Genomic DNA, 23,278 nt, shown 5'->3' with positions numbered 1-23,278 from the left:
CGCTGTTTGCCCAACAGTTTGTCTGAATTCTTTGTGGCTAAGTTTACTCCCTAATAAAACAGTTTTGAAGCTTTAAAAGATTGTATTCATGAGAGGCTATCTCATGTCATTAATTTCTGCAGCAAATGAGGAGTTCTACTCTATAATTAATGGCCAGATATGGCACAGTGTCTTAAGAAGATAAATGATTGCGGAGTGTTTTGAGAACAGTAAATGAGTCCAGCAATGTATTTTGGCAGAGGCTTAACTTTCAGCACGTGAGTGATCCTGTTGGCTTGAGCTTGGACTGCTGGCATGAAGAAAATTCAGTGTGGCTTAGGCCTTTTATTGGATTGGGAGCTTACTACGCATTATAGATTTCCTATCAAGCATCCTCACATTTTCTGTAGTACTGTGTTATCTGTCCTGAGCTGTAACTGGATGTGGGGAGGGGATGTTATAGGTAGTGTGATAGGAAAGTGGGCTTATTAAAGTCATGCTATTATTCAAGTTGAGGCAAATAATTGTTTTGTGTTTCAAATACACAACAATGTTTCATCTTAGGAAATTTAGCAGTTCTCTGTTGTGAAACACTTTGTGCCCAGAAATACTCCTGTCCTGCCTCTGTCTTTCTGTTGGAAGAATCTCCAGGAAGCTTTTGCCAATAGAAAAATAAATAGTGCTGACCTACTGAGACTGTAAATTTTAACCCTAACTGTTTACAGATGGCTAATGCAGCCAATGATTCTTAGAAAACATGCACATAACTGTCAGTATTTGCGGTATTTTCTTCTTCTAAAAATATGTTGGGCAATATTGGGAAAGCTGAGGCCACCAAGTGACATGCATAATAAACAAAATGATCAAGTTTCCTGTGTATTTACTGCACTGATAAATCAGCAGAGCAGGATTTCAGGTATTAGTTTTTTATGTTTTTCAACTAAATTGGATCCATGCATTACAATCTTATTATGGAAGTTTTACTTAATATATTTTCCTCACATAAGTATATTCAGCTGCAAGAGATGGCAATATTAACGTGAAGAAAATGCAGCATACCTTATGTTTTACTCAGCTGGAACTTTACTACACTTCCTAGATTTCTAAGCATCTTCATACATCCTACAGGGCTTTTCTGAGTTCTCTTATAACTTAAGTAACTTATTTATTTTTCTTCTTTTTTTGGGGGGGGGGTGGATACTTTTACCAAAACAACAGGAAGAAATGCAGCAGACTGTGGGGTGTTTATCCGATCGGATCTTTATAAAACAGCTTTGTAAAGACACAAGACCATCTTTACAGAGTTTTCTACTGAATTTAAGGCACTAAATGATGAAGATACTGCATGAATAGAAAGAAGTTATGCTTTAAAACATTACAAGGGATTTATGTAACAGGAGGAACTAAACTATTATAGTAAAAGCTGTCACATTTGTCATAGTTATGGGATTATGTGAAGGTGCAGACAGTGGAAAATAGAGTAATACCTCTGGCCGTTACTAACGGAGGCTGATACTGAGGGAACAAATTGGAGGGAAGGTGAAAATAGATTTTACAGATGAGACAGTTTTTGGCTGAACCCTGGGAAAATCCTGGACAAGGATAGGGATGGTTATGTGCTGGATTTTTACATGCTGGAGGGAGCAGGATAACCGAAGTAGGGATTACTTTGTTTGAACTTCATGGCTAATTCCCACTAACTTCCCTGGGAATTCAGTACTAGAGATTAATGGCTCAAGATGGCCTTCTGACACCTCCACATTTATCCCGCAGAATACAGAGTGGATTGGAAGGAAGCAGTAACATGTGAACAAAGGCATTTTTTACCAGGACAGCATGCTAAGTCCTAGCCACACATTTCCCCTGGTTCACTTGCAGTGGAGTGCCTTCAAACTAACACACCCCTGTGTTCAGAGGTTACCTTATATTTTGCTTCTCTGTAACAAAACTTGTTAATGTATTTTCCGTTATCTGAATATGCAGTAGCAGAGAGTTAACACTAATCATTTATTTAAACTGGAAATGTTAACATTATTTTTGTAAGTGACTGAATGTAAATGAGGTAGCTTGAATTCCCTGGTGGCTTGTTATTAGGCTTGGTTTTGAAAAGGGTAATCTTATCTCAAGTTTCATGGTGCCAGCTGTTCACATGGGTTAGAAGGAATTCCTTCCTCACTCCCAGTCCAGCATTCTTCATAACTTCGGAGAATTTCACTTTCTTCTGAAGTATCAAGCAACAGTCACTGCTGATAAGAAAAGAAATCCCATATATAACATTTTTAAAAATTGCCTTAATTTGCATAGCTTTTATGCAGGAAGAATTGGACAAGTTACTTTTATCTTCCTACCCAGAAACATCTCATTAATCTTAGTTATTTTTAAAATAAAATAAATGCATTAAAATCATTAGTGTGAACAATTTAGAGTAAAAATACTGTTCACTTTGAAAACAGCAGCTCTGCTATTAATTTCAAAGTTTATTGGAAATGTTTGTTACTGAAATGTTGAAATCCTCTAGAGTTTAAGTACCACTGATGATGATTTCTTGTTATTCTTACCAGTCTTTCAGATTCAGCAGTGTACAAGCTCAGTAATAAAAAGACCTGAAGTGTAAAGTGGTTAAGGCAGCTGAGAAATAAAGATAAAACAGGGAGCTGGATTTGAGGGGTGATCAAGCTTGTAAGGACTGGAGCATACATTGGGGTGGGGGAGGTGAAAGAGCAGAGTTACAACTCATCATAATAATGTAAAATGAACATGTCATTTTCTAACATAATTTGCAAACACAGATTGTAATGTTGCCTGCAGATGCATGTATTTGATACTGTGTGTCTGTTTAGCCCTGAGACAGGAGCTGGATATTAAACTGAAAGTTCAGCCTCTGAATATTGTCTAACATACTGACTTGTGCGCACCTCTTACTAAAGAAAGCTGCTTTTATTGTGACTTAAAAGTTAAGCTGTTCTTTGGTGGTCTCTCCTTTTTCCCTACGTTCTCCTTCAACAGCCTCCTCTTAACTCCCAAAGCGACTTTTTATGTGACTATTACGGATAGCACAAATGCTGTCACATAGCTGTTTTCGAAGAGGCTGAAACAGAATAAAACTGTCTTCAGAAAGGACAGATTTGTATTTTTGCCTTTCTGCAGTTGTTTTCCCCATTCCCAACTATCAGCACTTTCTTAAAGAGGACTTTAAAGTTCCTTTGAGGGTGTCAGAATATCTAGCGTAAAATCGTCCTCTTTCTGGGCAGGTGCTGGCGGGCTGCGCGTGGCAGGTTTGGCAGGCTTATTTCACTGCTTTGTTCCCAAGCTGCTGGCTTTCCAAGTGGGTACGATTTTGTTAGGATGACAGGGGAGGCAGTTTTCCAAAGACCGGGGGTGAGAGGGAGGAAGAGTTTATAAATGTGAAAGAGCGCTCAAGCCTGAGGCAGTGTCAGTCAGGCCATATTTTCTCTTCCAGTACTACTTATCTCCTTACAGCTGTAGCTAACCTATCAGATTTGTAATGATGGTTTTCATTACAGCTCCTCAGTGCAGCTGTGAGGTGGGTCGATGATTTCCACCACCACCAACCCTCCACCCCCAGCCTTTTCCTTCCTTTCCCTGGACATGTGGTTTGTCATCTGCTCGCACAGAGCCTCCTTGTGCTGGGCTATGGCTTCCTGTGCTAAATCTGATCCAAATCTGTGCTGTGAGGTATTCCCTCCCCCCTAAAGGGTGGCAAAGAGGAAAATAACAGTTGAGAGTGAATAGGTGTTGGCTGTGATCTTTACACGTGCTGGCAGCAGATCCCACGACTTGTATTAGCTGCACAAGTTGAACAGATGGAACAAATTGACAAAATCATGTTCGCTCACACTGTGCTCAAGAAGCAGCTGAGTTGCCGTTTGAAGTTGGAAGTTGGAGTGTGTGGTTGTTTCCCATTGGTAGTGGAATTTCTGGTTATATCATAGATGTTGTTGCTTCTGTGCTCTACAGAAGCCCAAGATAGTTACTAGGAGTGGTGTATGTCCTCTTCTGCAGCTTAATGTGCTTGGCTAGGAGTGCAGAGGAGGGATGGGGGACTCCTAGCTCTCCTTTACTGGTCAGAATAATATGGGAAGAGTCATCACTCCCATCCTTTGCACTATTTTACTTCTCCTGTCTTTCCCCTGATGTAAGTACTGGACATGCAACTGGTAATTTTATCTTCCGGCGTGCTGACTATGAGGAAACCAAATGGAGCATCCATAGTTTTCTCCCTGCTTCAGCTGTAGAAAGTCACAGTTTATTTTAAAAAGAATCATTATTGTTATTTCTTCCTACTGAAAACTGTTTTAAAGATTGGTTTCTTAATTGTATGTTTTGTCTTTCTCATGCCTCTCTTAACTCTTCAGGACTTCAGGATGCATTTGACAGTGACTGGGAAACTGGGAAAATCACTTACAACAATTATAAAAATGGATCTGACGATGCTGTTCTGGCTTACAAACTCTTGGTGCAAACTGGCAATCGAGCAAAGCCCGTTGACATCAGCCAGGTACTGTATCAGAGTCCATACTGATTTCTACAGGAATGCACTATCCCTCAGGAGTGGGAAGAGATGTGAAGAGCGTGTCAGTGCCTTTTTTTCATCTTGATGAGTTGAAATGCCTGATTATACCTGACAGCATGGCCTTGCAACGTTCACTAGAGCTTTATGTTACCTCTTGAGTCTGGCCAGCATTGCGAAGTATTTAAAATCAGCACTGGGGATGCCTATCTGTGGTCACTGGTGACTGATATGTGTTAAATGCTGCTCCTATCCTGTACACGCTCTCTTTCCACTGAAACTGATGTGAAAGATGCTTCTCTGCATCCACAGGTAGATGGAGCCTGGTCCCGTGACAGGCATGCAGCCAGTGTTAGCCTTGTTGCCCTAAGTGGCATTGCTCCTGATTTAAATGAGATTTGCCTATGGGGTTCACCTTGTCAGCCTTCTGCTGTGACTTTGAATCTAGCATTTGCAATTCTTTGGTTAGTTCCTATCAATTTATTCCAAACACATATTTTTAAGAAAGGTATTTACAAATGATAGTGACTGGAAGAAGGCTTTGTAATATTCTTATGTTGTCATGACTAACTATGGATATACTGTAATAGAACTGAGAATGGTAGTTGGTTGAGATGCCTAAATAAAATAATCTGAGCTTCTTTCAAAAGGTTATCACATTATATGACTGTATTTACTGCTTTTATTATCATATTGGAAGGTAAAACACACAGTTTTTGACTCCTTATGCTAGAATTAGATATTAAATGTCTAAGAAAAATCTACAGTTACTTAGCTTCTCCTCTTCTAGCATCATCACTGACTCTGCACATTTAGGCAGAAAATAGTCTCTCTAATGAGCTTCTTAGTGGATCTGCTTACTGTCTTTCTTATTTTGCTGGCATTAAAGGAGACAGATTTACAGAGTACATAGTTCAAAGTTACTATGGTGTGTAAAACACACTGCTGTGTGGCAACATGCAGCATGCTGTCAGGGCTGAATGAAGCTTCAGCTATGAATTAAGCAAAGAAAGGGAGGCAAAGCAAAGAACCTTTAGTGAGGTTTTGTTCAGCAATGTGTACCAGGTACCCTTTGGAACAAATGTGATTGGGCTACAGCTACTGATACAATTTCCTGTGCCTGGGAGGGGGAAAAGTGTGGTGCAGCCACAGGGGCTAAGCGCTGTACTAGGCAATTCCAAAGACAGCTTGAAGACATACAGTTGTTGCATATCCTGTGGATTAATTGAATCCAGATCCTTGGAATCTAACTTTTTCTTTCTTTCTTTCTTTTTAACTGCTGTCACTGTTGTTTTTCATTTCATTAAAAAGTCCTGGAGCTGGAGCCAAGCCAGAATTTTAAATAAACGAAACAAAAAAACCTAGTAACACCTTTCACCCACAGAGTCCTCTGTCAGGGCTCTAGCTGTGCAGTATTTGGCTACAGAACCCTAGAGGTGCACCACTGCTGTTTACCCCACAGATGCATTTGCCCACAGTGACCCAAGGAACACAGCGCACTCCTCTGCTTTCTTGGCGCTGGGCATTTTCTGAATACATAGGTCATAGGAGGCAAGTGTTAGCAAAATTTATACAGATGTTGTTTTATTTTTATAGCTCTCCTCCATTTACTGGGTGGCATTTCCTTCAGTGTTAACAACAGAGGTTAACTGCACACAGACGTGTATAGGGACTCTTGCCAGGTTTTTTTCCCCTTTCTTTAAATATGTTTTTCCAACTTGGTTGTTTTTTTCTGTTAGCTGCACGCGGTCTTTCAGAATTCAGATTTAATTTGTTCAGTCTATTCTAGAACCAGCTGCTGATTTAGTTGTTGTTGTAAATATTATATAAATATTTATTTATAGATAAATACTTTCCACTGTCGTTGTAGTTTAGATTTTTCTTCATTGTCAAACAATAGTTTCCTGATACATCGTTTCAAGTGGAAGTTAATACTTTCTTCTTTTCTTCCTGTATGTGTGTCACATCTCTAAGGTTTTTGTTGTAAGCTTTGCAGCAAGAGCCCTGAAAGCAAAACTCATTCTAAAAGGCTTCTAATCTTTCCATTTTGCAGTTGACTAAACAGCGTCTGGTGGATGCAGATGGAATCATTAACCCAAATGCTTTCTACATCTACCTGACAGCCTGGGTTAGCAATGACCCTGTGGCGTATGCTGCCTCACAAGCCAACATCCGGCCTCACCGCCCTGAATGGGTCCATGACAAAGCAGACTATATGCCTGAAACAAGGCTGAGAAGTAAGTGACATTTCATCTTAAGGTCTTACAGTTTATGTAAGTGCCTCCACTCCTTCTTTCAAAACCTAGTATCTCTAGTTACAACTGGTGTTACTGGGTTACAACCCTGTAACAACTCTCAGCTGATGCTGCACAGGGCTCCAGAGCCTAAACAGAACAATATATTGTGTTACTCTGTAGCCTCAGGAGATAGATGCTGTTGTGGAAGATGGTGTAAAGTGGCACCACTGCAGGCTTTTCTTGTGTTGAAAAATGAGTTTCTAGCAAAACTCTAAAAGCTTGTACTAGACGTTGCTTTTCTTATGCGACCTGTTGGTTCTGTGTGAGAGAGAAACCTGGAGACTGCATGAAATTCCTGCCTTTGTCATTCTGGAGTTTCATCACTGGGACTATATCTTCTTGTTCATCCTCAATTTGTAATACTCAAGGATTTTCTATCAAGTTAGCGCATGTATATAAGCCACCACCTCTGATACAGCATGAGAGCTATGTAGGTAGGCGAACAGTCTGTGTGAGTGGGTGTTCTCCATCTATCCCTCCCATTCTGTGCCATTTACCACTTTGCATCCTAAGCAGTAATGCCTGTTATTTGGCTTGGGATTTATTGGGAGGATTTCTAGTTGGACACCAGTGGGGAAGGGGAGAGGGCATGTGGGGTAGGACTGGCGCTCTTGGAAATGAGGTTAGGTAACAAGCTAGTTGTGCTTCAGTGTATCCGAACTCTAGAGCTTTGTGGCAGTCAGCCAAGTCTTGTCTTAATGAAAATTTATAGTTGAGATTATAATAGGGCAAATCATGTTTAGCAAGTCAACTGAATGACCCTGCAGGGTCTGGAACACACAACAGCAGTAAGAAAATGCTTGTTGTGGAAGCTGTTCTCTCTCTCTCTCTCTCTCTCTCTCTCTCTCTCTCTCTCTCTCTCTTTCTCTTTTTTTTTTCATGTGGTACAGTGAACTTAGCATTATGCTCAAAAAGGAGTGTAGAGAGTTTACATTTGTCAGACTATTAAACAATAAAAAGTTATATATTTTCTTAGTGAACACGTTTATATTGTTTTCTCCCTCTTTTTTTGTGAATAATAGAACATGCATTTGTGAATCTAATTTTAAAAATATTTAGTGGAAATCTTAACCAAAAGGCCAAATTCAACATCATTTTTCTCTAGTTTTGTCTCAGTGGGATATGACTGATCACAGGGAAATGACCTTTGATTTCAAAGCAACTGGACCTGAGTAAAACTAAAGACCATTTGTATAAAATGTTTAAGAAGAGTTCTCTTTTATGTTGCAGATAAGGGCTTTGAACCAGGTATTCAGTAAAAAGCATTTTCAGAATATATGAAAATTATGTACACATTGAAATATCTCTAGTTGTTGAATTACATAAAATTCTTTGTGTTCATCCCATTGTGCTGCATGATAAAATAGAATCATGTACAGGTACTGAAAATTCTTAGCACGTTAGTTGTTTCAAAAATGTAAAATTTAAATTCAGTGCCTTTAAGCATTTTTCTATGGAGAGCAAATGTTTTGTTAATCATACTGTCTGTGTATTTCCTTCTTCCAAAACATGCATTTAAACATTGCTATCTTTTCCTAGTTCCAGCAGCTGAGCCCATAGAATATGCTCAATTTCCTTTCTACCTCAATGGATTGCGTGAAACTTCTGACTTTGTGGAAGCCATCGAGAAAGTGAGAGCTATCTGTAATAACTACACCAGCCTTGGGATTGCCAGCTACCCAAACGGCTACCCATTTCTATTTTGGGAGCAGTATATTGGACTTCGTCACTGGCTTCTCTTATCCATCAGTGTGGTTTTGGCTTGCACATTTCTGGTGTGTGCCCTCTTCCTCCTGAACCCCTGGACGGCTGGGATCATTGTAAGTTTATTATAAGGGTCTTTGTTGAAGTCAAATTCCTTTCAGCATAGCTCTTGCTGTAGTCGGGAAGGTTTTGTTTATGTCTGGGCCTCTGGTGGAGTATGTATATTGCATCATTCATTACATATTTATTCAACTTCAGGGGGGTAAGGTTCATGCTAAAGGTACAAACCTTAATAACGTTAATCCTTTGACCACCTTTTTGTACCTTTAAAGGTTTCTCATAAAGGTATATAAACTTTTGCCCTTGCTCAGAGGTACATTAATATAAGAAATAAAGACACAGAGGAAAATTAGGAACTTTATTAAATATTACAGTGATTTCTATTCAGCTATGCCCTCCCTCTTTTATCAGAGAATGTTATTTTTCAAGTCAGCTGCTAGTGACTAATGTGAACTTGCCCATTGATTTCTGAATGTGACCTTTTTAGAAAAACTGAAATGGATGCACATTACGCCCTGTGAAAAGATTGTAACTGGGCAATTGAGGAGAAAGAGCCATAAAATTATAAATTGAAGAGAGTACTCCTCCGTGCTTTCTGCAAGGCACCATAAGCCTCACAATAAACTTTCGAGTTAAATTGAATGATGATGTTCCTATGTTTAAATTCCATAAACTATCATATGGTTTATAAAACGCCAGAAGTTGAAAAGCGTGAAACAGTTACTAGTTTTTGTAATGTACGTTTATACGACAGGTATGTTAAAAAGTAAATGTTTAGTCTAGAATATTTTCATAGCACTTAATCAAGTAATTTATGTTATTATTCTTCATTCATTAGCTTATAAAATAATTTATTGTAGTGCATACTTTTTTCCCTTGGAAAGGGGTTTATTTTCAGAGTCCACTATCACTTTTACAAGTATGTCTATCTTTTTTCCTGCTTTGCTTTAGAAACTTTTAAGTTGATTCCACGGATTTCTTTCCCTCCCTTTTCCTCACTTTTTTACAAGGTAGATGAAATTAAAATAAAAACTTTTGGTTAACTTAAACTGTTTGCTTTGTCCATGTCAATCTCTCCAAGTATCTTTAAAGGTAAAAAGGCCTTCTGTAAGTTGATTATAGCATTCACTTTCTTCTGTGTTTTAAGCCTGCCCTGAGTCATTCTCACTTAATTTGGAGTAATATAAAAAGAATTCCTATACAGTATTTGAAAGGTGGTTTTTCTATAAGAATTGTCAGAGAAATGAGTGAAAAAGAAGAAATCTATGTTCCAGTGGATATCTAGAAGAAGGAAGAATAAATTATTTTCTAGGTCACATAGATAAATTGTAACTAACAGAAAACTAATGCTTATTCTGTTAACTGGTTATGGGGAGAATGGTTTAAACTGGTTCTTTAGAGGATCATTGCCATTCAGCACAATGAAATAAGGAAAATTGGGTTGTCTTTGAGGATATAGGAGAGACTGCTTTGAAGGCTATGTTTCGTAGCCCCATGTTGTTTTGAAATTTCTTTCCTCCTCATTTATCTAGAGTATGAGAAGTTACTAACAGCTGTTTGAAATCATCTAGGTGGTGGTGCTGGCTCTGATGACTGTGGAACTGTTTGGCATGATGGGTCTAATTGGAATAAAGCTGAGTGCAGTGCCTGTGGTTATCCTGATTGCTTCTGTTGGCATTGGTGTGGAATTCACTGTTCATGTTGCTTTGGTATGTAAAACTAGGAAGTATTTTTAAAGTATTTTAAAGTAAAATGATGACTGTTTTGATCACAAATCCTTACTTAGACTCCTAAGTAGTGACATGTCCTGAGTGACATGATTCTCAGAAGGGGATCGGTCATAAACCTTGCACAAAGTTATGTGTGTCATTTGGGCTGTCTTGGTAGACAATAGTTTCTCTGATGAAATAGTTCCTAAACATTGAGTCAGTCTCCTAGGAGATAAGAAGAGGGAATACATTATTTTAGTATTTAATGATGATTTTTGAAGACTATAATTAAGATCATGTGTAAGCGTGTGGTATCTAGTTGTGTGAGCCATACAAAAAAATAGACAAAGCCAAGCTCTCAATGTATTTTATTTTAGTCCAGACTTTCCCGTCATTATCTACAGCCTCACTATTGTTGTCTCTCAATGCTATGTAGCTGTTTGTGCTTGCTTGTGTGTTTCTGTATACTTTGATAAAGAAGCCTTTGAAGGGAGATTTTTGAAATGAAGTCATTTAATCTCTCTGGACCACTAAAATTTGAATGATTTGGATTCTTCACATTAAAAATCTCTACTTCCTTTCCAGAACCTATCAACTATTAATAATGAGCGCAAGAACATGATCTTTAGGGAAATAGTTTTCCAATGTTATGAAGAGAAGCAAGGGAGGAAGGGGGAATGTTTGAATGTTCTGTGTAAATGTTTTCAAGATTATCAGACTTAGGTGTCCAAATCTAGCATGCACCAAATCACACAACTTTGTCAACTTGATAGATAGAAATGTGGAGCAGCAACACTTCTCTTGCAAGGTAGTGTTCCAGACATGCAAAACTCATTCCACTTTATTTCATGATAGATAATGGAGTAAGGGGCTACTTTTCTGTTTTCACTTTTGACAAGGATAGTTTTCATCTTGCATGTCCTAAGGATAAGCTTAGAAGAAGGCCGATTTTCTGCTTTCTCAGAATGCCAATTAAGCAACTTTGACAGTAAGTTGGAGTTCTTAAATCTTTTCTTAGAAACTGGGAAATTTAAGAAATTAAATGTTTATTTACTGTGAATGAAAAGCTACCCATTTTTAAAACATTTTCCTTTTATCTATTTTTAGTAGTCATAGGTCTCAAAACTTGCTCAACATTACATGCAGGGAAGAATCTCTACACAGCATAAATCACTTTCCTATAAGACTATTCTAACCCATTTTTCAGAATAACATTATTTTAATGATACTATTTTCTTCGTGGATTTAAATTTTACTGTATTAAAAAGGAGGAAAGTATGAGTCTAATGAATACATCATCATGATCTCAGAAAAGGGGTGCTTGCAGCTTACTATAATCTCTAGTATCTTTGGACTGTAGCAATCCAAAAAGAAATGAAAGGAAGGGGCTGGAAAATGGTGGTGAGAGATGGAGAGAAGTTGGATGAAGACTTAGTGGGCATTTTAAACTCAACAGGAAAACCTTGTAGACTGCTGAGAGAATCTGGTGACAATGAAAAGGAGATGGAGCTAAGGAGGATCTTTGCACGCTAGAGATTGCCAAATACTTGCCATGTTCCTACATGTTGCAGATGAGGTACACAGTTGGGGCCCATCAAGGGGCAGGATACAAAGAGTAATTTAGGGAAGGCAGGGTAGGATTAAAGAAGAGCAATGAGATAGCTCAAGTGGTGACCCTTTCCTCCTCCTGTTGCTATGTGTGGTTAGGTTTTTGGAGGTAAACCTGTTTGCTAAGGTTTGCAATAGGTTTGGTGGTGTCAGAGATCAGCTGCACAAGAATTTCTTAGAGTTAAGATTTAAAACAGAATATTGGAATAAAGAAATAAAAAATACTTCCATTGCAAATGGGAAGAAACCAATCTAATTTACAGATTTTTTTTTTTTACATTTATAAAAAAAATCATACGGCTTAAGTTCAAAGGCCAAGCAAATTTAAAATCAGATTTTTTTTCGTGTTGACATGGAATCAAAATCTTTCAAAAGTAGGCTGTAAAATGGAAAAAAAAAATCCTGGTAGACTTCAGATGATAAGAGCGCTGCTACTTACTGAGTGTAAATAATCAAACTGATGTTGCAGAAACAAAATATTAGATGCTGATACTGTTGATACAGAACTTAATTGAGCTTGTATAAGACAAATTCACAGTCCACTCGTGGCTCAGTTCTCTGCTGCAACTTGTAAGCTGTGACCTCATTTTTTTTAATTCTTGCAAATAAATTTTTGAATTAACAGTGGGCTCATTGTGTTATACATCCATTGAATACACACATACACTTATGCAGTGTATATAACTTGCTAATGTGTTTGTGGATCAGATTCCGACAGATCCCATTCACATGAGCTGTCTCATTGACAGCTGCCTTTACTCTGAAGGGGATTCTTTATTCATTTGTGAATATGGGAATGTAAAATGTGTTCTGGATACATTAATTTTGCATGGACCACTGTTAATTCACTGCTAAAGGTTAATAATACATATTTTGGCTTCCTATGGAAATGAGGTTTGGTAATATCACTCTGTTTGTGTATGTACCCAGTTTTGGTCTGCTTGCCCCACCAAATAACTAATGCATTGGCTGATTTAGCCAAAAATTTGTCAAAAAAGTGAAAATACGCTACAGGAGAAGAGTGACTTAAATTGCAGGACCAACAGTAAGATAGTTGCATGAGTTCATTTCTTCGTAGAGAATTCACCGAAGAGAAAGCCATTATAAATCACAAAAAGGACATCAGCCAAGTTTTGTCTTTTTAACCTGTAAGTTAAAATTCATAAGTTCACAAGACAAATTCATAAGAATCAGCACTTTAAGTGCTGGTACAGCTTGTTCACTAAGTAGTAACAGAGAGAGACAGGCATTTCACAAGTCATGTTGTTGCTCAGACAGTACTATGCTAAGGCAATTTTGTGCATAAATCTGCTAGCTTTTGTGTTGTAAAAGTTTTAAAAACATGCATCATGAGTGAAATAGAAACATTAAAAAAAAACCACAGCACACAATCTGGTAGTGTTACTTTGTACTAGTCCTATTGAATTCACTGCAACAGTTGGATGCTTGTTAGGTACAATACCTGATAATCTGGATCATCAAGCCTGAGTAGAAAGGCATTGTATTATTGAAGGCTTGTGTATAGAGTAACAGAAAGAACCGATGCATGAATAAATGCTGCTGTGGATGTGGCTGCGTGTGAGCAAGGGCTACAAGTCCTTGGTCTGTTTGTTCCAAGTGCGTAGGAAAACTGGAATCAATATTGCCCTTTTTTTTACAGCAAATTGTGGCAGCAATGGAAGCTATGTCCCCATGAGAGTGACAAGGGTAGTCCTATAATTTTTACACCCAAAGTACATTCATTTTGAGTGGAAATGAAATTCATTCTTTGCGGGTAGAAAGAAGCATGCCTGGAAACAAATGGAAACCTTCCTGATGCAAGCAGATGTCATTTCTAAAGTTATTACTATGGCTCTGACTCTAATCAATGATTACTCCAGTCATGCAACTTCAGCAGCAGCTATGTCATAGGACTGCATCATCAGACCTTTTCTTGAAGTCTAGCTAGCTTTAAAGATGCTTTAATAAACTGTAAATTGGAGTAATTAACTGGTGAAAAACTGTTTATACTGTGAGAGGGTCTGTTTGAAAGGCTGTGTGTGTCTGTCTAATGAAATGGATTTCATTGTTTTACAGGCATTTTTAACAGCCATAGGAGACAAGAACCATAGGGCTGTCCTTGCACTGGAACATATGTTTGCACCAGTGTTGGATGGAGCTGTGTCCACTCTGCTTGGAGTGCTAATGCTTGCAGGATCGGAGTTTGATTTTATTGTCAGGTAAAGCATTTGTATTTCTTGACTATCTTTTTAAAATAAAAATAATTATACTTTTAATGGTTAGTCATTTCAGTGTATCTGTCATTTTATTACTACGCATGGTGTGTCAAGCATGCTTAAATCATGGTCCTGCTTTCCTTATTTTGTTAACTCCATGTTACATGCTCGACTTAGCAGTGTTTCCATTGCTGGCGTTAAAATCTGTTCCAGAAAAATCTGACTCCCAGCATGGAAGGAGACAAAAGTGGCCCTCTTTAGTGAAGTTTTCATTCTGGAATTAAGTCAGTTTGAAGCAACTGGCATTGTCCAGTATTAGCTGGATTGACCTTTAACCTTTAAGGTCTTTCTTGCTTATATGCACAGCGCTTTGCATGGAAGGACCACAAGGAGCTACAAACATGCTGCAGCTGACACTCTCTGGGCTGCCTTCTGCTATCTACATGAGGCTTTTTTAGTGAACAGTTTATAAATGGGAGAGGAAAAAAAAGCCCTTTTGGGGAGCTAGGGAGCCGTAAGTTTGAACACAGAAACTTAGTATTAAAATTCTGTAAAGCAAAGCCTGAAGGCCCTTTTGTTTATAACTACGGGCAGACTATTTCTTGTGGATTTAATTAAGAATGTGAATTCAACAAGTGTGAGAGGAAAGCAAGATTTTCTTTTGAGAGGAATTTGAGAAGTGCAATGAAACGGATCCTATTCTATTCCAAACAACCTGTGGAGCTCTGCAAAATGGCTAATCTCAGAAGTAACACAGGTTCTTTGTGGCAAACTGCAATGCAGTGCAATGCAATGCAATGCAAAAAAAAAAAAAAAAAAAAAGAGCGGAAAGAGAATGGAGGTAAAACTGGGCCAAAAAAAATGCTCTGAGAAATGACCTATCTACTTAGGTAGACATAAACTGGACAGATGACCAGACTTAGCTGACATCCATTTGAGAACAACAACAAAATGTCAGAGGCAGGAATTGAGCGAGTGGCTTCTAAATCTCATCAGGATTTTTTGTTTAAGTATGTAAGAGATTTGCAGAAGGCAGGGAGTAGGAAATTTGCAAGTAGGTCCAAATAAATTAAATGAGGATTTTTACTATACTTTACAATATCTTTGTATGTCCTGAAATAGAATTTGTTTTTTTTTTTTTTAGGCCAGCGTATTTTATTTTATTGGTAGTGAAGAAGTAAGTTGGAATTATTCTTTTAGGACTTGATCTTGTAAGGGATGGAACACCTTGATATGTAGGTTACAGTAGATTAGCTATAGATTTAACACAAATTTACAGAGGGATATTTGCTGTGGTGCTTTACTATTTAATGGGCGAGATTTTGGCAAGGACATTTTTGTGTCATAGCAAATGGAAGTCTGTAGTAGCCCTTCACTCCAAATTTGGATTGTATATAAAATGAGCCTTTCAACTTTTCAACTTCTGTTATTTTACTTTCTTTGCACATTAGTTTCTCATTTTCATGCACAATCTGACTTCAGTTTGCCTTGTTTAAAAAAATAAAATAAAATAAACTTTCAGAGCCCAAGCATTGCTATAGTGGGCAAAGAAGACCCCAAACTTCCGGAAAGGGATAGATTAGTCCAACAATGTGGAAGATTAAGTAAATTAACAGACATTGTATACACCAAGTGGTCAGAGCTGTAATCCTCCTGTTTATCCTAGTGTTAGATGGATGAGATGCAAATGTTTTTAATGCCTGTTGCTGATCTCTGTCCCAGTATAAAGTTCTAGTGGTTTATGTTAGTAGAGTAGATTGGTTCCCTGATTTTTGCTAATGCAGATCAGAAATCCAAAAATGTTTACGCTAGCAGGATATTTGTAGTTTTACAGGAGGCTGACATATTTGATCAGATATAGAACCACCGAGGCAGTAAAGTTTGCTGCCAACTAGACAATGTAATCAGCAGAGCCATTAGCAGCAAACTTGCCCTCAGTTCTTCTCCTGTCCCTTCTCCACCAGGAACTTACCCAAGAACAACTCCTCAAAATCATTAGTTACAACATAGCCTTAAGTTTAGTCTGAGCTCCAGCTGTGCCGAATACCAACTAGCAAGGCTTTCCTTTTACTGACAGGTTTACCTTGGTATTCATGAAGGATCCCAGACCTTAGCCCTCAGTGGTGGGAAAGGACAACCACTTGTGCACTTTCTTCTTCTTCCATAGTACTTCAGGCTTTATGTTTGAACTGGCTGACGCAAAACAAGAGTATTCAGAGATGCTAAATTGTTCAACAAAAGATTAGCCTGCAATGCAGCTCTGCCATTGTGGAGTGCTCTTAGTCAGTACAATGCTGAAGCTTGCTGTAGAATGGGCAGCATTTTCTTTGCAGAAAGCTGGTTCCTGTCTTGTAAAAAGATTGCAATTGGAGCTATTTGGTAAAACTGGAACTCACAGAATTCTAGGCAGAAAGTTGTGATTAATGAACAGCAAAGGAAAGCCTTACCTGATACACTAGAGATTTAATTAGAGATTCCGCTGTAAGATGCAGAAGCATTTCACAGTGGATTAGCTGCTGGGAGAAGTGGGCTTCTTTCCTTCTAGGCTAAATTGTTTAAATTCTACACCCTTCACTTCATTTGTTTGCTTCTGCTGGGTTTTCACTAATGGGGGCCCCTTTTCATTGTATTTGTGCTTTCAATCCATTCAGCCATTCACTGCACATTCCATATTTTTGTGTTTGTGTAACACATTCATAAATAACATTACATGCTGACAGATTCTAGAAAATTAACAAACGTAATTTTTTTTTCTTTCCTTTATCAACTAACACTTTGGGTTGTGGAAAATAGCTTCTCTAATCCAAAAGGTAAAAAACTATATCTATATATAGAAAGTATATAACTGTTTAGTACAATGTTAGTAGTATTTGAGAATGTTAGTAATTTTTGACATGGAATTTCGTATATGTGTTATTTTAATACTAATATATTTAGCAGTAGTAGATAGTCCCTTATTTCTAATAGTATTTGTGGCTCTTCTTTTCATTTCTTCCCTACCCTATTACTCTATTTCAGGTATTTCTTTGCTGTTTTGGCTATCTTAACCATTTTGGGAGTTCTGAATGGATTGGTGCTGCTTCCTGTTCTTCTTTCACTCTTTGGACCATACCCTGAGGTCAGTAAAACTAATGGTAAACAGAAGAAATAATAATATTTCCTCCCTCCAACCCTTTTTCTAGAAACATTTTTTTAATTCTCTCTGATTCTTTTTTTATTTTAAGTTCCTTGCTCTGTTTTTATTTTAAATCTTTATTAAATGTGATTTTTTTTTAATGTATTCAATATTCTTTTATTAATTAAAGTATATTTTTAGTAAGAATTGTTTTAAAGGCTGCAATTTGCAAGTTAGACACAAATGTAGAATTAGGTAAGCTTTTAAAAGACAAAAGACAGACTAGGCAAACTAGTCTGTAAAACCAAACTTTTATCCAACATTTTGCAAAAGAAATTTCTTTTGTATACACACCTTCTCCTCTCCTACCCCACTGCCTCTGTTGCGTTCCTCCAAATATTTAACTCAATAGACCACCAGGGAGGCCTGTGTGGACTAACATACACCAGTGGTGGTCCATGGACCACACCTAGATAGCTAGGGCCACAGGACTGCCTGGGAGTCTCTGGTCCCAGCACCCATCCCTGTGATACTTTCTTGCTTCAAGCAAGGATCTCGGAGGGTGGAAGGGTCCACTTAGATGTTGAGGATGTGGCAGTATAAAGGCCAAGTCTGGCAGAGAAGGGTTCAGAGCTGTCAAATTTATATTTCATTGTTCATTTTCTGCCCTGTGATTAAAATGATTATTGTGTTAAGTAGCAATATCTTTAATTCTGCTTTATTAGAAGATAGAAATGCAGTAATAGTATGCTGTATGTGTCTGTATGTGTGTGTGTGTGTATATAAAAATAAAACACAGTGTATGTTTACAGTGCTACTAATATTTTGGACTTTTTAGAATTAGTAAAATAGTTTTGACAACAGTGTATAATCTGTTACGTTTCTAACAGTGTAGATGGCTGTTGCTTATTCAAACAATATATATGTGTGTATTTTATTATTATGTATGTTGCAGTTATGTGTGTATCCATCTGTCTTTGCAAGTAGACACTGAACCAAATTATATGTGCACATTTGAAATGATTTATGGAATCACTCTTAATGTATGCTGAAGGGGGAGGCAAACCCAGGAATTATCTGTATATTTTTAAGCACAAATGCACATGCACACACATACATGCACTTGCTGAGACAGTGATACATATGGATACATGGATAATCGTATTTACATACACTTCCACAGATGGAGAGCATATCTCTTTCTTTCACACATTTTTCAGTGTAATACAAATCTTGATCAGAAGATGAGTGCTAAAGTTATCAGGGCTTGGAAAAGTGTATTAAGAGTACTTGCATCAAGCACTAATAATTATACAGCTAAAAGTTACTGAACGCTACTGAATGCTAATGCTTGTAATTGTAATTGTTGTTATCAGGTTTCTCCAGCCAATGGACGAAACAGATTACCCACGCCATCTCCTGAGCCACCCCCGAGCATCGTAAGGTTTGCACTGTCTCCCAGGCATACAAGCAACGGGTCAGATTCCTCTGATTCAGAATACAGCTCTCAAACCACAGTGTCAGGCATCAGTGAAGAGCTCCATCAGTATGAAGCTGCTCAAGGCCCTGGGGCACCAGTCCATCAAGTAATAGTGGAAGCCACTGAAAATCCTGTCTTTGCAAGATCCACTGTAAGTAGCTCATGTATTGAGTGGAGAGAGGGCAGGAAGAACGGGAATTTCGTTTAAATTTATTTCTGTGGGAAAGTGTAGTATTTCTGTTATGTTTCTGGCTGATTATGCTTTGTTACTCTGTAATGCAAACAGCTAGAATTTTAGAGTACTTGCAAATGGGGCACAAAGGCCTTCATCACCCTCTCCTCTAGAATCAAACTGGGGATAAAATAATGGTATAAAGTAACCTCTACCAAAACAGGGGTTTTTGGCTCATGTAATTGCTGTTTTATCGTATTGGCACCAGCCACAAGAGAAAGCTCTGCATCTGCTCAATGACAATCCTGGACAACCTGGCAGAAAGAGAGGAGGGAGAGGTTAACAGTCCCGGTGTCTTTCACGCAGTCCCTCTGAGTCACTGCCTCCCTGTACCTCTTCTCTGGCAGCACACTGTTGGGGAGGAAGGTTGACAGAGCCCAGAAAAAAGAAGTTTCAAGGTTGTACCAAATTTCGGGCATGTTGTATCTTGCTACTGGGTTGGTTTAACTGTGATTTCAAAGGAAAATGGAAAAGCTCTGTCTCCTACCCCCCATGATGCTGCATGCTGAGCTGCAATGTGGATCTGTTTTTGTTCAGCAGAGGCCTAAAAATAGGTACAAGCACAGCCACATTTGAAGTTGGTCACGGTTCATTGACTGATGTGGCCGCTGTGCTTCACGCTTTTTACAGAAATCCAGAAAACAGATTCCTGCAGTCTATACAAACTACCCCACTAACATCCTGTGTATGTACCCTGTGTGGAGTAGACCCTTTTCCAAATGTCTGCATTTCTCCTTGTTGAATCAGTTAAGATCAGCTGCTTGTTATTCATTCATTTAAAGATGGGGCAGCTATAGTCCTGTGTTTGTCTGAAGTTATGCTTTCTAGCTTATAACAACTTCAGACAGAAACCATACAGAAAAATGAGCAGGTTTAAGACTCCAGAATATTACCTTTATGGATTCAGAACCAGGACGATACCATTACAAATGTTATTCCAGGCATGAAATATGAAAAAGCATAATACTGTTTGCCATGCTTCGTTAGAGGCATAACCATGCGTCTCCCTTTCAGGTGGTTCAGCCAGAGACAAGGCACCAGTCGAGTCCCAGATTACAACTGAATCCAGAGGCTGGCACTCAGCATGCCTGGCATCAGGGCAGACAACCCAAATGGGAAGCGAGGGAAGGGCTGCGACCACCTCCTTATCGCCCTCGCCGGGACGCTTTTGAAATTTCTACTGAAGGGCATTCAGGACCTAGCAATAGGGATCGCTTGGGCCACAAGGCTCGTTCTCACAATGTGAGAAGTCCAGTGTTTGGTGCCATGGGTACCTCGGGACCGGCGTACTGCCAGCCCATCACTACTGTGACTGCTTCAGCTTCAGTGACTGTTGCTGTCCACCCTACTGTGCATAGCCACAGCTCTTGGGGAGGAAGCTTCCCATCCTATGAGGGGTACCATGAAGCTGACCACAGGCCATTTGAGGACCCCCATGTGCCTTTTAATGTGCGATATGAAAGAAGAAACTCTAAAGTAGAAGTTATAGAACTGCAAGATGTTGAATGTGAAGAAAGGATACCTGGCAACAGCTCAGAGTAAGGTAGGTCTGTCTCCTGTAGCTTTGCTAGTCTCATGCAATAGTGTGATCAAAAGAAAAATGAAAGATAACATGAAGTACTTTTCCTTCAGACAGGCTTCCTTCTCCTTGTCATCTGGAACCTGCTGACATTTTTGCACTAGAAATTAAGTTGGATAAGATGGTGTTTAATAGTGTCTCCTTATTGTACTGCTTTACAATCGTGAACTACTTCCAAAAGCCTTGTAAAATGGATACATCCGTATTTCAATCCCAGTCTACTGGATGAGGAAAATGAAGCAAAGACACTGCATTTCTTGTTGGCAGATGCTATGTTCTTACTGAAGCAGGCTACTTTCTAAAACATTATGTGTAATGATATTGCCTAGGAGAGGGTAAAATTGCCAGCTACTTCAAGAACTTTCCTCCTTTGAATAAAATTCAGTGAAAGAATTTGAAGTCCTTAGAGAAGACTGATCCCTCTGGGAGATAGGCTGGGTGATACAGGCAGGAAGGCCTCATCATGCCTCATATGGGGCTGCACTGCATGGTTTTCCCCACACTTTCGGGGTGCGGCACAGCCCCAGCCACCTGCCCTGTGAGCTCCCAAAGTACAGGGATCCCTGGGCCAAGCCCTCTGTTTTGTCAGGAAAAGCTATAGTGGCCATGACAGATTTGTCTGGGTCAGAGATGGGCTAGCAAGACACTCGATACATTCCTGTGAAATAATGTTCTGCTGGTTCACCGAAGAATTTGTGTGATTTGAAACTTAAATCATGATCTCTCTTTGGGCTAGCAACAGAAATTTGCAAGTAGTAACACTGTTCACAACAGGCAGGATACTTTACCAGGTGCATGGGGCAGAGTAAAGCACTTTATTTTCTTTAAAATTTTCCATTAGTTGTATGGGGGTTGCTTTGAAGGGGAGGAACAGAGTTTTTACTCCAAAGATTTTGAGGGCTTGTAGTTGGAAAGCAGCTTATCACCATTTTAACTTATTTTTTTTCATCTTTTGGGAAAGAAAAAACAATGTTAAAAATAGTGTTAAATCCTTACTTGAGCTCTTGGTCCCTGATTTCTTTTTTTACTTTTCTTTACTTTTCAATAACAACACTATTTTGACTAAAGCAAGTCATTTTATTTTGGCTGTGGAAATTCTTTGTAGTATATGTGCACACACATGCATTTGTGCAAGCACAAAATTAGGATGGACTTTTTTTTTAATAACTCCCAGTAAAAATCACGTTCTGATTTACAAAACTTCTCTACAAATATCCCAAAGTGCAAATAAATATAAATGCATTTATCCTTACAGTCTAGCAATACAGTAAGTGGAAGTATCCTCAGAATAAGAAAATACTCAGGCTCAGAATTTCCAAGCTGAATAGCAGGCTACTAGGAGAATCTTAACTGTGCCCAGTATCAGATGCAGCTTCTTTCTCATTTCATGGAATTTGTGGCAAGTATCTAAAGCTGGGCATTCAGAAATCAAGGCATCTATGCTTTTTTAATTGGCATCAGTATTTCTTTACTGGGAAATCAATAACTGAGATGAAAAAAGAACCCACATTTCCTGACTGCTAACTGTAACCACAAGAATCATGAAAAGAGTTTTGGATTAGCTTGATTTGTTTTTCTTGAACTTCAATGAATGTTCGTGGTTTTTTCCTTGTATTTGTAAAGGGTAATAACTGAAGCAAAGAAGAGGCCAAAGATGGAAAACTGTATTTCCAGAACTGCTTGAAGAGAACTGCTCAAAGATGTGGAAAAGGATATGCTGCATCAGGACAACAGTTCACTGTTACTGTAACCTATTGTACTATTTTGTTAAATATTTCTATAAATATTTAAAAGATGTAAACATATGTAATATACAAAAGAACAGTGTAAAGTAGTATAATCTGGAGTCATTTGCCTCCAGTTAGAGTGGGGACAATATTGTTTGTGTTCTGTACTTATTGTACATTGATCTCTGTGTCACAACTAAGCTTAATCTAGTTCTAAATTTCAGCATAAGTTGCTGCTGCTTAAATATTGTATAATTTACTTGTATAATTCTATGCAAATATTGCTTATGTAATAGGATTTTTGTTTTTGTAAAGGTACATTCTGTTTAAAATATTTTAAATTTGCGTATCACAACCCTGTGGTAGTATGAAATGTTACTGTTAACTTTCAAACACGCTATGCGTGATAATTTTTTTAAAATAAGCAAATATGAAGAAAAGCACGTTAACTTTGGAAGCTTAAATAGGTTTAGCTATGTGCAGGTTTTGTTTTGCTGTATGTATCCATGTATGCATCTGGAAGTGTGCATGCTTGTGTGTGTATGTTCCTGGTGTACTGTAGTTTATCTCTTTTACTGTATGGTAACCCTTGGTGGGCTTAGAAATGCTCTGATGCTGGTGCAAGTCTGGCTTTCCCTGTTTGTAGGCACTAGTGAAAACTGCACTGTTGTCTACCAACACATACCATAGACTGCTGTCATCAGATGGCCAAGACAAAATAGAAGAGAAGATAGGGAGTCAGGGTTTGTGGTTGTGGTTCAGTTTCCCACTCTGTTAATGACTTCGAATATATTGACTTTGGTCAAGTCACTTAACTGCCCTGTGCCTCAGTTTCTCAATCTGTAAAATGGCTATAATTATACTTACCTACCTCCCAGGAGAATTGTGAGGCTTAATTATTGTTTGTGAAGTGCTTTGATATTTTTCATAAAAGGTGCCAGGTAAGTGCAAACACTATAACCATTCTTTTTCACTTCAAAAGGTGCTGGATATTGAGAGGTGCTGGTGGTTATAGAAATTCAATAAGCATATGCCTTATTT

At 38.4% G+C, this 23,278-nt stretch overlaps 1 protein-coding gene across 1 annotated transcript in view; it reads left to right on the top strand.

The window, feature by feature from the left end:
* PTCH1 (patched 1) overlaps nt 1-22,442 on the top strand; it is a 67,044-nt gene extending 44,602 nt beyond the window's left edge. The window contains exons 16-24 of the mRNA XM_062599218.1: nt 4,356-4,498; nt 6,564-6,747; nt 8,347-8,627; nt 10,143-10,280; nt 13,965-14,107; nt 17,123-17,222; nt 18,596-18,850; nt 19,946-20,474; nt 22,134-22,442. Coding sequence (XP_062455202.1) covers nt 4,356-4,498; nt 6,564-6,747; nt 8,347-8,627; nt 10,143-10,280; nt 13,965-14,107; nt 17,123-17,222; nt 18,596-18,850; nt 19,946-20,473 — 1,772 coding nt within the window. The 3' untranslated portion in view covers nt 20,474; nt 22,134-22,442. The remainder of the gene's footprint in view (nt 1-4,355; nt 4,499-6,563; nt 6,748-8,346; nt 8,628-10,142; nt 10,281-13,964; nt 14,108-17,122; nt 17,223-18,595; nt 18,851-19,945; nt 20,475-22,133) is intronic.
* The last annotated feature ends 836 nt before the right edge of the window (nt 22,443-23,278 follow it).

The sequence above is a fragment of the Rhea pennata genome, chromosome Z, assembly GCF_028389875.1.
Source record: "Rhea pennata isolate bPtePen1 chromosome Z, bPtePen1.pri, whole genome shotgun sequence".
Lineage (NCBI taxonomy): Eukaryota > Metazoa > Chordata > Aves > Rheiformes > Rheidae > Rhea > Rhea pennata.
Note: the sequence above shows the minus strand (reverse complement) of the source record. Positions and strands in the feature narration are given on the sequence as shown.